Source organism: Monopterus albus, unplaced genomic scaffold, assembly GCF_001952655.1.
Source record: "Monopterus albus unplaced genomic scaffold, M_albus_1.0 scaffold134.1, whole genome shotgun sequence".
NCBI lineage: Eukaryota > Metazoa > Chordata > Actinopteri > Synbranchiformes > Synbranchidae > Monopterus > Monopterus albus.
Window position 1 is genome coordinate 2,050,408 of NW_018128014.1, and position 15,557 is coordinate 2,065,964.

General features: G+C 43.7%; 1 protein-coding gene across 1 annotated transcript in view; it reads left to right on the top strand.

Annotated features, from left to right (window-relative positions):
* LOC109967686 (UPF0606 protein KIAA1549) overlaps positions 1 to 15,557 on the top strand; it is a 31,514-nt gene that overhangs the window by 1,070 nt on the left and 14,887 nt on the right. Inside the window, exons 2-11 of the mRNA XM_020613437.1 lie at positions 3,863 to 4,071; positions 6,911 to 8,209; positions 8,565 to 8,647; positions 8,936 to 9,235; positions 9,371 to 9,557; positions 9,911 to 9,970; positions 10,155 to 10,306; positions 13,104 to 13,281; positions 14,139 to 14,323; positions 14,396 to 14,601. Of these exons, the coding sequence (XP_020469093.1) occupies positions 3,924 to 4,071; positions 6,911 to 8,209; positions 8,565 to 8,647; positions 8,936 to 9,235; positions 9,371 to 9,557; positions 9,911 to 9,970; positions 10,155 to 10,306; positions 13,104 to 13,281; positions 14,139 to 14,323; positions 14,396 to 14,601 (2,798 nt within the window). The 5' untranslated portion in view covers positions 3,863 to 3,923. The remainder of the gene's footprint in view (positions 1 to 3,862; positions 4,072 to 6,910; positions 8,210 to 8,564; positions 8,648 to 8,935; positions 9,236 to 9,370; positions 9,558 to 9,910; positions 9,971 to 10,154; positions 10,307 to 13,103; positions 13,282 to 14,138; positions 14,324 to 14,395; positions 14,602 to 15,557) is intronic.

Sequence of the window (15,557 nt, forward strand, 5' to 3'; positions counted from 1 at the left end):
GAAACTGTTTCTATCACTAATCAAATTGTATCTTAAGTCTCTGAGCTGGTAAGGAACTAAGTAGCCCACATTTTCTCCACTACTATGTTTAAGTACAGTGCTGAGGTACTTGTACTTTACTTGAGTATTTTTATTTTCTTTTACTTTATATTTTCACTAAACATTTTACTTTTACTGCTCTACATTAACCTGACAGTGGTTACTTTGAAGATGTATAATATTAAAACAAAATGCAGTCAACTGGCTTATTATTTTAGATCAGTTTTCATTAACTTTTGTCTATAAAACATCACAAATCAGTGCTTATGGATGTCACCAGGTGATGTCTTGAAATGTTTGAACATCAGATTTCACTATATTAATGTAACTGCAGCCAAATCGTCATCTGAGCAGCTGAAGATTTCTTTCATTTATTCTTGAAAACCTGACTGAAATCCACTTTTCAGATAGTTGCTGATTCATTGTCTGCCATTTAAGTAATTGGTTAGCTGAGTAATTGTTGCAGCTTCACATTAAAGCTGTTTGAAGGCCACAACATGCTAACCCCTGGACACAGGGACACAGCTCATCCTCTCACTCTAAGGTGGGATATCTGAAACCTATTAAAGCTTCAAACACTGCTTGAAGTTTTGAGGCAGAGATATTCACTCAGTAATACCATTAACCTGCGAACAGAGTTTCCTGCAGACCTCCCGCTGACATGTCACTAATCCAGGACAAGACCTCAGATCCTCCCAAAACAATACCAGCCTGCAGTTATAGCCGGCTCCCTCCTTATACATTCAGATGTTACTCTACTGAGAAACCTTTAGAAGCCACTTTGGCTCTTTGACAAAGTGTTAGGTTTGGTCTGAAATAACCCCTAAAAGCTGTGACACTGGCCACATATGACCAGGGTTTTAGTGCACAGTGTTTAGCTGACATTTAACTTCCTAGGACCGGACACCCAGCTGATAAAAGTTGGAATAAGAAGATAATCAACTAATTTATTTAGAGTATTTTCTGATACAGTTTGAGTCATCAATTTGGTTTTAATAATTAATCATCACTACTCTTGAGATGTTAACCACATTTAAAATAACTGCCTTTTAGTTTATGTAATAACCATAATATGCACCTTTAAACAACCCTTAATATTGTTTCTAACACAGTTATAGTTGACAAGTTAATGGTAAGTCAGTAAAGAGAGTTCAAAAGTTTATCATTTGTAGATTTACAACACAGCAGCAAGCAATAAAGCAGAATCTAAAAATCATTAACAAATAAATTGATTGTAGCCCATTTCAGTTATTAGTGACACTTTTGATGCTAAAGCCCTGTATTTTACTTAAAAGCAGTAGTTTCACTTGTACCAGGATTTCCTTAGTGGTATGTTACTGCCGTACCTCTACTGAAGTAAAAGTAGAGGTACAGTAAACGTTCCACCGCCGACTGTTTTTATTTCTCAACAGTAAACGTGGACATGGGCTCGTTGTTTATTAATATAAAGGATATGAATTGTGATTAGGGTGGCAGAGAAATGTATTGGCTTATCACTTGTCACCAATGATCTTCTCCTAGCCTCGGACAAAGGACTTGTCTCCATGCTTGTCCTCTTAGATCTCAGTGCTGCTTTTGACACCACTGATCACAGCATCTTACTGCAGAGACTTCAACATGTTATTGGGATTAAAGGAACTGCGCTAAGTTGGTTCAAATCTTATTTATCAGAAAGATTTCAATTTGTTCATGTTAATGACGAATGTTCCACACAAACTGAAGTTAGTCACAGCGTTCCACAGGGCTCTGTGTTAGGTCCAATTCTCTTCACTTTATACATGCTCCCTTTAGGCAATATTATCAGGAAGCACAACATAAATTTCCATTGCTAGGCAGATGATACTCAGTTATATTTATCTATGAAGCCAAATGAATCAGATCAGCTGGTCAAACTTCAAGCATGTCTTAAAGACATAAAGGCCTGCATGACCTGCACCTTCTTACTTCTAAACTCTGACAAAACTGAAGTTATTGTGCTTGGGCCTGAAAACCTTAGAAATCTGCTGTCTAATCATATAGTTACTTTAGATGACATAGCTCTTGCCTCCAGTACTACTGTGAGGAACCTTGGAGTCATCTTTGATCAGAATATGTCCTTTAAATCACACAAAATCCAAGTCTCTAGATCTGCCTTCTTTCACCTGCGCAATATTGCAAAAATCAGGAGCATCCTGTCTCAAAGTGATGCTGAAAAACTGGTCCATGCATTTGTTACTTCCAGGCTGGACTACTGTAACTCTTTACTATCAGGATGTCCCAATAATTCCCTAAAAAGCCTCCAGTTAATCCAAAATGCTGCAGCCAGAGGACTGACAGGAACGAGCAAGAGAGATCATATCTCTCCCATATTAGCTTCTCTCCACTGGCTCCCTGTAAAATTCAGAACAGAATTTAAAATCCTTCTCCTAACATACAAAGCCCTTAATGACAAGGCTCCATCGTATCTTAAAGACCTCGTAGAGCCGTATCATCCTAACAGAGCACTGCGCTCTCAGAGTGCAGGTTTACTTGTGGTTCCTAGAGTCCACAGAAGCAGAATGGGAGGCAGAGCCTTTAGCTATCAAGCATCTCTCCTATGGAACCAACTCCCAGTCTCAGTTCAGGAGGCGGACACCCTCTCTACCTTTAAGATTAGACTTAAGACGTTCCTGTTTGATAAAGCTTATAGTTAGGGCTGGATCAGGTGACCCTGAGCCTTCCCTTAGTTATGCTGCTATAGGCCTAGGCTGCTGGGGGGCCCCATGATGCTCTGAGTTTCTTTCCCCTCCCCTCCCCTCTCCTCTCCTTTCTCTCCCTATGCTTCTATATGCCACCATTACACATCACTAACTGTGTGTCTCCTCTCTCCCGTAGTGTGTCCTCTCTCTCTCCCTGTACCCACCAAGAGCCGGGGTCTGTCGGAGGTTTCTTCCGTTAACGGGAGTTTTTCCTCCCCACTGTCGCCAAGTGGTTGCTCAAGGGGGATTTGTTGGGTTTTCCCTATGTAATAATATTGATAACAGTAAGGTCTAGACCTTACTTTGTAAAGTGTCCTGAGATGACTTTTGTTGTGATTTGGCGCTATACAAATAAAATTTGATTTGATTTGATTTGACTACTCTCTTCCCCCGCCCCGGGACATTTATATTGACCGACTCCGTAAAAAGGCCAGATAAATTTCCTTGGATAATACTCACCCTTGGTATGGTCTGTTTACCTTATTGCCCTCTGGAAAGAGATACAAACTGATCAAATCCAGAACTAATAGATTTAAAAATTGTTTCTATCCTCAAGCTGTTAAAATAACTTCTATTCCATTGCATTTGCACTCATAAATACCTCATTATTATTTCTGGGTAAGAAGTGCTGAAACCCATCATTATAAGCTATAATGCTGTTATTACAGGGACCTTGCTAATATAGTAACATTTACATCAAGGTCATTATTTGTATGTAATTACCTTTGCTAGATGCCTGATGGGGGTATTATTGAGTGCGCAATAATTAGTATGGTTTATATTGTTGCTATCATAGGTATAGCCATAAGAATGTTATCATCTGGATATACAGTAATTATCTACTGTATATTATTACAGTGAGATTTTTTATATAGCCTTTTATGTAGTGTTATTTATTGTGTGTTATCATTTTGTAATTTTGGTATTTTGCCAATGTACGAGAGGGTTGATAAACGTAATTTTATTGTTGTCACCAAGCAATAATAATAAACATTCTTCTTCTTCTTCTTCTATTAAATTGTAAGTGAACTTCTTCTGGAAATAATCATTGTGTCTGCAGCTCCCATATTTACAAGGACTCTCTACTCTTCTTCTATGGTTTTCAGGTCCTCCTGACAGGCCCACAGCACTCTGTACCGGGCTCACACTGGTGACCCTCTGAGGACAATGAACACTGTGATCCTACTGGACCCTGGCTTCCAGACTAGGACCAGGATGGACCCCAGAACCTCAGTGTGCAGGCAAACACTCAGTGTGACCCTGCTGGTAGCCAGCATGCTGGTTTCCATGGTGACCTCAAGTTCACCTGCTGCAGGTAAGCTGAATTTATGACTTTAAAGGAGCAGTCCACAGATTTTTACTAAATGTTCATTTCAGTAAGTTGCCAGTAGCATGGAGGATTGCCATTACGTAGCTGACCCCTGACCTTTAACCTGTGACCTACCCATGGAAAAGAGGAAGTGAAAGGCAGATGTCCTTATAAGGAGATGCAATGAATAACTGTGGTTGCTGGCTTCATTGTGACTGAGGCAGGAGGAAATCAGATTCTCAGTATTTATCCATCTTCCCACTGTTACCAAGGCAGCCTGCCAACACACACACACACACACACACACACACACACACACACACCTGAGATACAAATACAGTGGTGTGAAAAAGTGTTTGCCCCCTTACTGATTTCTTATCTTTTTGCATGTTTGTCACACTGTAATGTTTCAGATCGTCAAACAAATTTATATATTAGTCAAAGATAACACAAGTAAACACATCATGCAGTTTTTAAATGAAGGTTTTTATTATTAAGGGAAAACAAAATCCAAAACTATAGAGCCCTGTGTGAACAAGTGTTTGCCCCCCTGTCAAAACACTGGTTTATCGCACCTGAGTTCAATTTCTCTTGCCACACCTGTTCGCAATCAAGAAATCACTTAAATAGGACCTGCCTGACAAAGTGAAGTAGACCAAAAGATCCTCAAAAGCTAGACATCATGCCGAGATCCAAAGAAATTCAAAAACAAATGAGAAAGAGAATAATGGAGCTCTATCAGTCCGGAAAAGGTTATAAAGCCATTTCTAAAGCTTGGGGACTGCAGCGAACCACAGTGAGAGCCATTATCCACAAATGGCGAAAACATGGAACAGTGGAGAACCTTCCCAGGAGTGGCCAGCCGACCAAAATTACCCCAAGAGCGCAGCGACAACTCATCCAAGAGGTCACAAAAGACCCCACAACAACATCCAAAGAACTGCAGGCCTCACTTGCCTCAGTTAAGCTGAGTGTTCATGACTCCACCATAAGAAAGAGACTGGGCAAAAATGGTTTGCATGGCAGAGTTCCAAGACGAAAACCACTGCTGAGCAAAAAGAACATAAAGGCTCGTCTCAGTTTTGCCAGAAAACATCTTGATGATCCCCAAGACTTTTGGGATAATACTCTGTGGACAGACGAGACAAAAGTTGAACTTTTTGGAAGGTGTGTGTCCCATTATGTGTGGCGTAAAAGTAACACCGCATTTCAGAAAAAGAACATCATACCAACAGTAAAATATGGTGGTGGTAGTGGGATGGTCTGGGGCTGTTTTGCTGCTTCAGGCCCTGGAAGACATGCTGTGATAAGTGGAACCATGAATTCTGCTGTGTACCAAAATATCCTGAACTGCAGTCCCCAAGCTTTAGAAATGGCTTTATAACCTTTTCCGGACTGATAGAGCTCCATTATTCTCTTTCTCATTTGTTTTTGAATTTCTTTGGATCTCGGCATGATGTCTAGCTTTTGAGGATCTTTTGGTCTACTTCACTTTGTCAGGCAGGTCCTATTTAAGTGATTTCTTGATTGCGAACAGGTGTGGCAAGAGAAATTGAACTCAGGTGCGATAAACCAGTGTTTTGACAGGGGGGCAAACACTTGTTCACACAGGGCTCTATAGTTTTGGATTTTGTTTTCCCTTAATAATAAAAACCTTCATTTAAAAACTGCATGATGTGTTTACTTGTGTTATCTTTGACTAATATATAAATTTGTTTGACGATCTGAAACATTACAGTGTGACAAACATGCAAAAAGATAAGAAATCAGTAAGGGGGCAAACACTTTTTCACACCACTGTAAATACTCATGCTATTGTATTCAAATAATTTACTTTATGTCACAGTTTTTATTGAATCTCTGTTCAAATCATTTGAGTATAAGAACAGAGAATAACAAGTGAAACAAGTTCATGTATTTTTACAAATAAACACAAAACTGCCCAGTATCAGAGCTGAGTTTTCATTACAACTGAAAAGTGATGAAGAGTGTTAATAAAATCCTAAAATGTATCTTTTATAACAAATCTGTCTGTGTCTGTCCATCCCTCCTCCTCTCTCTCTCTGGGGTTTGAGGGCGTCGTCACCTGAATACCAATGACTCGTCTCCATTCGGCACGTGATGTTGCCACAAAGCTCAGCATCACCATGGCAACGAGGCCAGCAGCAGATGAGAGAGTTTAAAAAACCTGCAGAGGGAAACCAGGCCAGGACTGTTTTCACACTAATACCACTGACACTATAATGTTCATCTGGAACTATATACAATAATTTATAGTGTGTGTGTGTGTGTGTGTGTTGCAGAATTAAGTCTCATTTTTAAAATGTGGAGATTTTATTTATTTATTTGTAATTCAGGTGTTCCGATAGATGAAAAGTAGATTGTAACACAAGAAAACGTATAATAGTGAATCAGTAAAACTGGTCTGGGCACACAGAGCAGCTACTCCGGTTAAAACAAGTCAAGCCGCTGAATTCAGGAGAAAAAAGACAAAAAGGATGCAAAGTGAAAATGAAATATTAAAACATTAAACATGAGAGTAAACTTCATAAAACAATAAATATTTGTTCTTGGAACTATATGTACAAAAGAGGAAATATTAATCAGTCATTTTAATTATTCAATCAAAACATGCTGTGTCTGACTGAGACCAACCTTAGCACTTGGACTTTAGTTAGGGTCCTCAGGTTTGGTCAGTGTCCTCTGTGTCAGTCAGGGTCCTCAGGTTTGGTCAGTGTCCTCTATGTCAGTCAGGGTCCTCAGGTTTGGTCAGGGCCTGGACCGCTGGTCAGGAACAGTCAAACTTGTTATTGAACAATAAACACAAAAGTCTTATGTCTCACAGGTGTGCTGGACTTCAACAGGATGACAGAGTCTTCATCATATTCTTCATCACCCTCCTACTCCTCCTCCTCGTTCCTTTCTATACCCCCAGCCCCCAGCCCACCGTCAGACTCTGGTTACCATCCTAACAGTGGTGGCACAGGCTTGGCAGAGGATTCGGACACTGGTGCTCAAGGGATCCACCTCCTTCTGAGACCCCCCGACCTCCTATCTCCAAGCCTCCCCCCACATACGCAGCCCACCCTCACCCCTCCTCCCCGTTGGGAGCAGGGTCCCTCCCTGGAAGAGGCCTGGGGGTCTGGAGACTACCTGGAGACTCTGTCATTCATGGTGCCTGATGGTGAGGATCTGACCCTGGCCACGCCACTGCCTAGCCACCCCTATGACGTAGATGCAGATGGGGACTGGGTCTCCTATGACACTGCCTTCCCTGCTCGTCCCACCCTCTCCCTGTCCTCCCACCTTCCACTTTCACCCTCTTCCTCCACTCCCGTTATCCCCCTGCACACTCACCCCACCCATCCAGATGTCTTCCCCACCTGGGACGAGGACTACGACCTGGAGGACTTGATGCCTCTGGAGCCAACGGAGCTGCTGCTGCCAGACATGAACAGCCTGGAGTACTACACCAATGTATTGGCCCGGGAGAGGGAGAGGGAGAGGGCGAGGGCAAAAGACCAGGAGCGGGTCGATTGGACAGATTCCAAAGCCCCCATCACACCTACAACAACCAAAACTCTCCTTCATCCTCCAGCCCCATCGCCGAGCTCCAGCCCTTCTACAGAACAGGAGCCCAAGCATCCTCCTGCAGGGCCCACCCCTCCTCTCTCCCTCTCACCTACCCTCATAGGCGAGGTGAAACCACCGGCTCCTTCATCCACCCTCAAACCCCCCTCTACACCTCTTCCTCCTGCTCCAAAACCCAAAAACTACATCCCAGACCTGGGCAGACAACCTCTCCATCCCCCTTCCAACACCACTGGCCAGGTGCCTCCCCCTCCCCTGCTGGGACCACCTACCCGCCCTGACAGACCAGAGAGGCCTTCAGAGGTCACAGAGAAGCCAGTGAAGGCTACACCCACCCAGACTACCCCCACCACTAAGGTGTCCACAACAACAACAACCACCACCACCATCACTCAGATCACAGCCATCAGCCTGACCAGAGCCCCCCCAGTCACCACACCCAGAGTGGCCCAGACCCCACTCACCAGACAGTACCTGTGTAACGTCACCAAGCCGGAGATGTACCTGGTCAGAGTAGGTAAGACCACCGAGGGTCAGGTGACAGGACCACCAGGTATTTTGTCACACGATAAGTTTCTAAAACATATTCATTGTTTTTAATCAAGAATGTCTCTATTAGGTTGCAACACAGCTCGGCTGTACTTAGACTCAGGTGTACTTAGCCAGACCTCAATACAGCTGGGTATTTATTTAGTACTTAAGGCCAGTGTGACTATTTGATTAAGTAAAAACTAACTCTTTAGGCTCAGATGCACTTGCATCCATCCAGCTGCACTTGGACTTAGCTGAGCTAACTTAGCAGAACTGGGTGCTTACTTTGTGATTCAGTGCAGTTTAACTGACACTGTTTTTTAGCTTTGTTAGCAAATACACGTCAGCTGATCTGTGTGATGTTATTTCTCTTGCAGTCAGTTCCAGAGGTTCATCGGCAGGTTTTAGTCAGGTCAGAGAGCTTCTGAAGAGAGAGTTCAACCACTCCGTCGAGCTACAGGTACAAACATTATGACACAGGTATCACTGGCTGCTCCTTGACAAATCAGTTCAACACATTTTTCACTTTTAAATTTAATCAGTTTCACTTTGCTGCTGTAAGATTTTATGCCATGGATCAACAGTTAATTGATTTTACTTTACGGCTGAGTATGTGATGACATCATTCACAGTACCTTGCTTTGCTTTTCGAGTTTGAATATGGACTGATTTTTCTCACCTGCAGTTGTGAGCCATATTTAAAGCCATACCTGTGAACGCACCTTGAACGTCTCTGTTTCCTCTTCAGTTCCTGAGAACCCCATCCAGTTTTGCATTTCGTGTTGTGTCCGGACCATTGATCTTCACTGCTATATCTGTCATCAACGCCCTCCGCCAACCACCACGCTCTTTTGGCCCGGTTCCCACTGTGTCACCGCTCTACACCGTACCTGACCTCAGGTATCAGATCCATTCTGTCCTGCAGTTTGTCCCCACCGTTGTTGACATTCGAGTCTGCAACTTCAGCGAAAGGGTGGAGAGAGGGCTGGTCATGGCCTTAGCAGAGACACAGAGTCGATCACAGGAGGCAGGAAACGTAACTGTACAGGCGAGTCTGTTACCTGTTCTCTGATAGCCTTGAATTCCTCCTGCTTGTTTCTAAGGCCTCATGTTATTCTCACTTTTCACGTTCAGTGTCACATGATCTAAATCATGATCCAGAGGTTTTTATCTCTAAACACAGCTGTTGAACATCACTCTGGGTGTGGCCCGGCCAGAGGTGGGGCAGAAAGTTCCCGTTGACATCACCTTTGTGGTGCATGATGCTCAGGGTTACCTGCTGGGATCAGAGGTCAGCGAACACCTGAGGAAACTCAGCTTGGTCGAGTTCAGCTTCTATGTGGGATTTCCTGCCCTGCAGATTGCAGAACGTACGACAGATGAGTTTTAGCACACTTTTAATATGTATTTAACCCAAACTGAATTGTGTGTGTGTGGTAAAGGTGTCTTAAAAACAGCAATAAACATTTTAAATGTGTATTTAAAATGTATTAATCCTGCCCTAATAAGATTGTTTTATATGTATGTATATATATATATATATTAGATGTGGGTAAAATGCATTATTGCATGTGTGCTAAACATTTGTTAATTGTTCATAAACTGCACTGAACCTGTGCTCAACATATGCTGAATTTGTTCAAACATGCATTAAAACTTTATTAAATACTGTATGGGTTAAATGGTTGTTAAGTACAAGTTGAATGTGTGTTTTTGTTCACAGCCTTCCACTACCCTGAGCTGAACACATCTCACCACCTGCGCTCCACCTGGGTCCGTACAGGTGAGAACACATCTTGCTTTCTTAGTTTCAAGCTATGCATATACAGTAGTTCATTTTTACTGGAGCTTGCACGGCGATAGAGCGGTTGTGTCTTTTTTAATCATTCCCTTGGACTTAGAAACCTGAGACACACATCTGAAGTATTTTAACAACACATTTCGCATTGCGTGTGTGTCTGTGTTAGTCCTGTTGGGAGTGCAGGAGCAGCTGCTGGCTGAGAGAAGTTTCAAAGCTCGTGTGGAGAGACGTCTGGCTCTGCTGCTGGAGGAGGGACTGCAGGAGTCCAGCAGGAGGCGCTGGAGGAGAGCTACGACTGTGGGGAACAGCAGTCTGCAGGTAGACACAGCACAGGTAGCCATAGTCAAAGCAAGTATTTTTACACAGCACATTTTCACATGCAACTGCAATTCAGAGTGCTTAACATGATGCATATAGATGGATAAAACATCAGAATGCAAATTAGATCAAACATGAAAGTATACGTAGCAACGCGTCTGAGTAGATACCTAGTACTTTTAGTACAGCTGTAGCAGAGGCAGGATTCTCACTCTTTCATTAAATTTTGTACCCCTTTTACTTCAGTCTTCCCAAAACAAACCTCTGAGTAATTTAAGATCAGAGGCGAGCATACTTTCTTCTGGGAATTAGAAATACCAATGTCTATATAGTCAGCTAAATAGTCCCAAAAACTTTTAGGATAGCTGTGGCAGACTGTGGATTCGCACTCTTCTCAATTAGGGATGGTATCATTAGGATTTTATCAATACCAATATTAATTAAAACTCTTGTCTGTGCAGATTCTCAGGCATCCAGGTCATAGTAAGATGAAAAAAACCTAGGTTTTAGGTCGAAGATGTTTCACCTCTCATCCAAGAGGCTTCATCAGTTCTGCCCGACTGGCAGGGAGTTGGAGATATTTATCCCCATCAATGGTGTTTCAGTCCTATGATGCCAAACAATGTCACCTAACAATTTAGTCATTATGGATGTGTTACGGCACGACGTAAGTAGTGCGGGCGTGGACTCAGAAATAATGCAGGACTCAGACTCAGGCTTGACCAGGCAAGTGCATTTAATGAGTGTATAGAGGAGAAGTGACAGAGCTGGTCTCATCCGCTGGTCGCAGGGCAGCTGGGAGTGCTGGGTGGACTGGACTGCTAGTGATGCAACCCGGGGTTGAAGGAGGGCCGCAGCTTGCTGATAAGTTGAATGCACCATCTCTAGGCAGGTGAGCGCCGCAGGCAAAAGAAGCAGTCCAGGGCAGCAGGAGAGGGCACAGGAGATAGCCGGTCAGATGAGCAGGCCCACGGCAGAGCAGGCGGTAGGATGATGTGATGAAAACTGACAGAGGAGATCCAGAATCATAGTAAGAGCAGGTCTCCACAGGGCGGTGCTACTGGGATTACTCATACCAGCTGACGAGGTGCGAGCAGGTCTCCACAGGGCGGTGCTACTGGGATTACTCATACCAGCTGACGAGGTGCTCGAGGTGGCCTGGGCCACGGACGTAACAGTATGACAAGTTGTGTCTTAGTCCACCACCCATATTTAGTGAGGGGTGTTCTATTTTTGCAAAAATAGCTTCCTTAACTCCTCTCTCAAACCAGCGATGTTCTCTGGAGAGGATCTGGACTTCACTGTCCTCAAAAGAATGTCCTTTGTCCTTCAGGTGGAGGTGGACTGCTGACTCTGGTCCACTGGAGTTGGCCCTCCTGTGTTGGGCCATGCGTTTGTGAAGCGGCTGCTTAGTTTCACCAATGTACAAGTCGTTACACTCCTGACTACACTTAATTGCATACACCACATCACTCTGTTTATGTCTGGGTCTTTTGTCCTTTGGGTGGACCAGTCTCTGCCGCAGGGTGTTCCCCAGTTTAAAGTTAACTGGGATATTGTGGTTGCGAAATATCCTTTTTCATTTCTCTGATTAACCAGCCACATAAGGGATGACAGTGTTATCCCCTCTTGTTTCTGGTTTCTCCCTGTTGGTGTTGGGCCTCTTCCTTGCTTTGGTTATGGCCCACTTAGGGTATCCACAAGCCCTAAGGGAGTTCTGGATGGGTAGTTTCTCCTTCTTGGCCCCTTCTGCAGTAGTGTGCACTTCCTCTGCCCTGTGATTTAGAGTTCTGATAACTCCCAGTTTGTGTTGAAGTGGATGGTGTGAGTCAAAAAACAGGTACTGGTCTGTATGTGTAGGTTGCCAATATATTTCTACCTAAATAGGGGCAGTGGACTAAGACACAACTTGTCATCCATAACGACTCAGTCGTTAGGGGACATTGTTGGCCATCAAAGGACTGATGTGACAATACAGTGACATTTTCTCTGATTTTACACCTCTGAATGTTGTGAAAGGGTTTTAGACATTCTAGAAAAGCTTTTGTTTTTTGTTTAGTTTTTTCAAATGGCAAAATATATCATAAAAAAGGACAAATGTATAAAGTAATTTTGTGATTTCAGTACAACATTAAAGCATACTGTATCTCAGTACGGCACAGCCTGCTGCTTAGTGAAAACTGTTCGCTACCAAACAGTAACAACATACTAACAACGTACAGTAAAACCAGATGAATCAGATGAACACAGGCTATTTCCGCCATGGATCCTGATCGAGGTCATAACAATTACTAATCATCAATAAAACGAAGGTTATTTAAATATATCTAGCCCGTATCATTAAATCTAACCTAAAATATCATTTCATAGCTGTCACAGGACGTCCACCGGGCTTCAAGAGTCAAGAACAAAGTCCAGCTTTGAACACATGCACAATCTGTGGAATCGATGTTTCTTCTGCTCAGAGTGTTACGCCTGTGACCCCGTGATGTGCTTTTGACAGTCAGGTCACTGTTGTAAATTCATCTTCATATTGAGGAAAGCACAAACAAGTGTTCACTTTGTATTTGTAATTTCTTGAACTTTTTTTAAGCATATTCTCACAAACATACAACATATTTTACATCTGATTTTACAGGAGTTTACAAAGCACAGTTTGTGTACAACTTATTATTTAATGCACAGCCATAGACTAATATGCACGCATATTATTGACAGCTGTCTTACCCCATATGGGCATTTGTGTTCTGACTGTTCTTGTGAATTTGTTCACATCACGTGACCTGTTGTGTCTCAGGTGGTGCGGGTGGCAAGGCTGTCGGGGGTAGATCGTGCCCTGGAGATCCTATATTTTGTGGAGGGTCCGAGTGGTGAGCGGATTCCAGCCGAGGTGATGGCAGCCACCCTTAACCGTCTGGACCTTCAGAGAGCCGCCATCGTTCTCGGACACCGGGTCCAGAGGCCACTGGCCCAACGTGAGTCAGTACCTGAATCTGTCAATAACACAGGTCACAGATCAGATATCATATTAGATCTTTTTATTTTTTGTATCATATAGATGAATGTACTGGAGCATGTTGTATTTGGCACTGTGAGCCTGGCTGCTGTGTGATTGTGTCAGAAACCTTCTTCTCCTGGTCTGAAACATAGGCTTCATATGCTACGTTGCTAAAGTCAGTGTAACTTACCCTCTTCTGCACATTCACCAAACTGGAACTGAATAAAACCTTAACAAACAGACACTCACACACACACACACACCTCACTGTCTCCATGGCAACAGCATACACCTTGTGGCTTGATGGGAACTGTAGTTCCAAAACCCAGCACATGCTTATCTCAAACATAAGTAAGAAAAACATTAACAAGACTGGTGAAAAACATTATTATTAACTTATTTCAGCTTTGACCAGTCAGCGTGGTTTTATGACACCTTCCTTGATTCATTCATACTGTAGTAAGATGTTTACTGTGTGATGTGGACATACAGACATGTATCTGTCTAAACAAACTGATGGTCCAACCTATTCTGAAAACAACATGACATACACAGCAAAAAACAAAGGCCTTTAAAAAAAGACTTTTAACCAAAATCACCATCTTTCCTGAACTAGAACCAAACAGTTCTATTATTTAAACCAAATGTAGGTGAGACTCAGGACATGAACTGGGACAGCTGAGTGTGAGTGAGTACAATTCACACACACATTATGCTTCCTCTGAAACAGAACTGACAAAGCCAATCAGTCATTGATAAACATAACCTCAAGGAGACAGGGTTGGACAGTGATGGCACACTTCTGGCTCTCACCTGTGTCTCACCTGTATCCAGCTGTGGAGACTCTGTCGGTCCCTCCGGCGGAGACTCAGAGCAGCAGCATCTGGCTTATTATCGGCGTGGTTGTCCCTGTCCTGCTGGCCGTCTTCATCATCATCATCCTCTACTGGAAACTGTGTGGCTCTGAGAAGCTTGAGTTTCAGCCAGACACCATCAACACCATCCAACAGAGACAGAAGGTCAGATGTCAACAGGAGGTATCTGTGTGTATTTAGAAACACTGGCAGCTGACGCGCGTGTTCCTCTGTCAGCTTCAGGCTCCCAGTGTGAAAGGTTTTGACTTTGCAAAGCTCCACCTCGGTCAGCACAGTAAAGATGGCATCATGGTGATCCAGGAGCCTGGCCCTCTGCCTGCCCCCCTGAAAGAGGCCACGCCCTCTGATGGCGGAGACGTCAACACCCCCAGATCTAAAGGTTCATCCATCAAGGCGTCCCGGTCCAGCCGCCGAAGGGGAAGGTCAGTAACATACTTGTTGTCACATACTCATTTATCGTCTTCAGTGTTTATGGCTCCTAGCTTCACCAGAAGGGCTCATTTGTATGAAGGGCTGCCACGTATGTGACAGGTCAATGTGAAGGGCTTCATTCACGTTTCCAGCCCATGTGTTTCCGTTTTGTTTTGGTTAGCCAATGCTGTTAACATAGCCTACTCTACCTTAGCACCAATTCTACCACCAGTGTGTCGGCACTGGGAGATAAAAACACAGTTTAAACTAGTAACGAAAATGCATGGCGTGTCGTTATGATGCGTTAATTGTGGCCCAGATTTGTCAGTGACTAGCAGTGAATGCTCATGCTAACAAGGTAAACAAAGGAGTCTTCTTCTTCTTTCCGTGGGTGTCCATGTCCCGATCGTTCCGCGAGGTGATTGGTCAGTGCAGCGCCTTTGCCAGATGATGTCACCGTCTGGTATGGTTTAGGTTGAACCAGAGCCAACTTTTTCTCCCCACAGGGTTGCTTTCTTTTGCCAGAGCCCCCTGCGGTGGACTGCGGTTGGACCTGCAGCGAACACAGTCCCCCATAGAAATGAATGGAGAGGGCTGTGCTTTTTCACACCTTTGAAACTCAGTCTGAACGCGGCCTTAGAAAGAGGTTTAAGGGTGTGTGAACAGCACCTACATTTGTTTACCCTGTACTGCCTAAAATCTGCCTACAAGATTAACAAACTGTAGGCGAAATAGGCTAAGCCCCCGAGGCTGTGTGCTGAACCCCCTACTCTATGTCCTGTATACCTACAACTGCACGCCGTCCCACCCAGCCAACACGGATGGTACCACCATGGTCGGGTTCATCTCTGGAGGGGATGAGATGGTACACAGGACTGAGGTAGGGAACCTGTCTGCCTGGTGGTCAGAAAATAACCAGACCAGGACTGAATGTCAAGACTAAGTCTGACTTACTGCCGGCGATGCG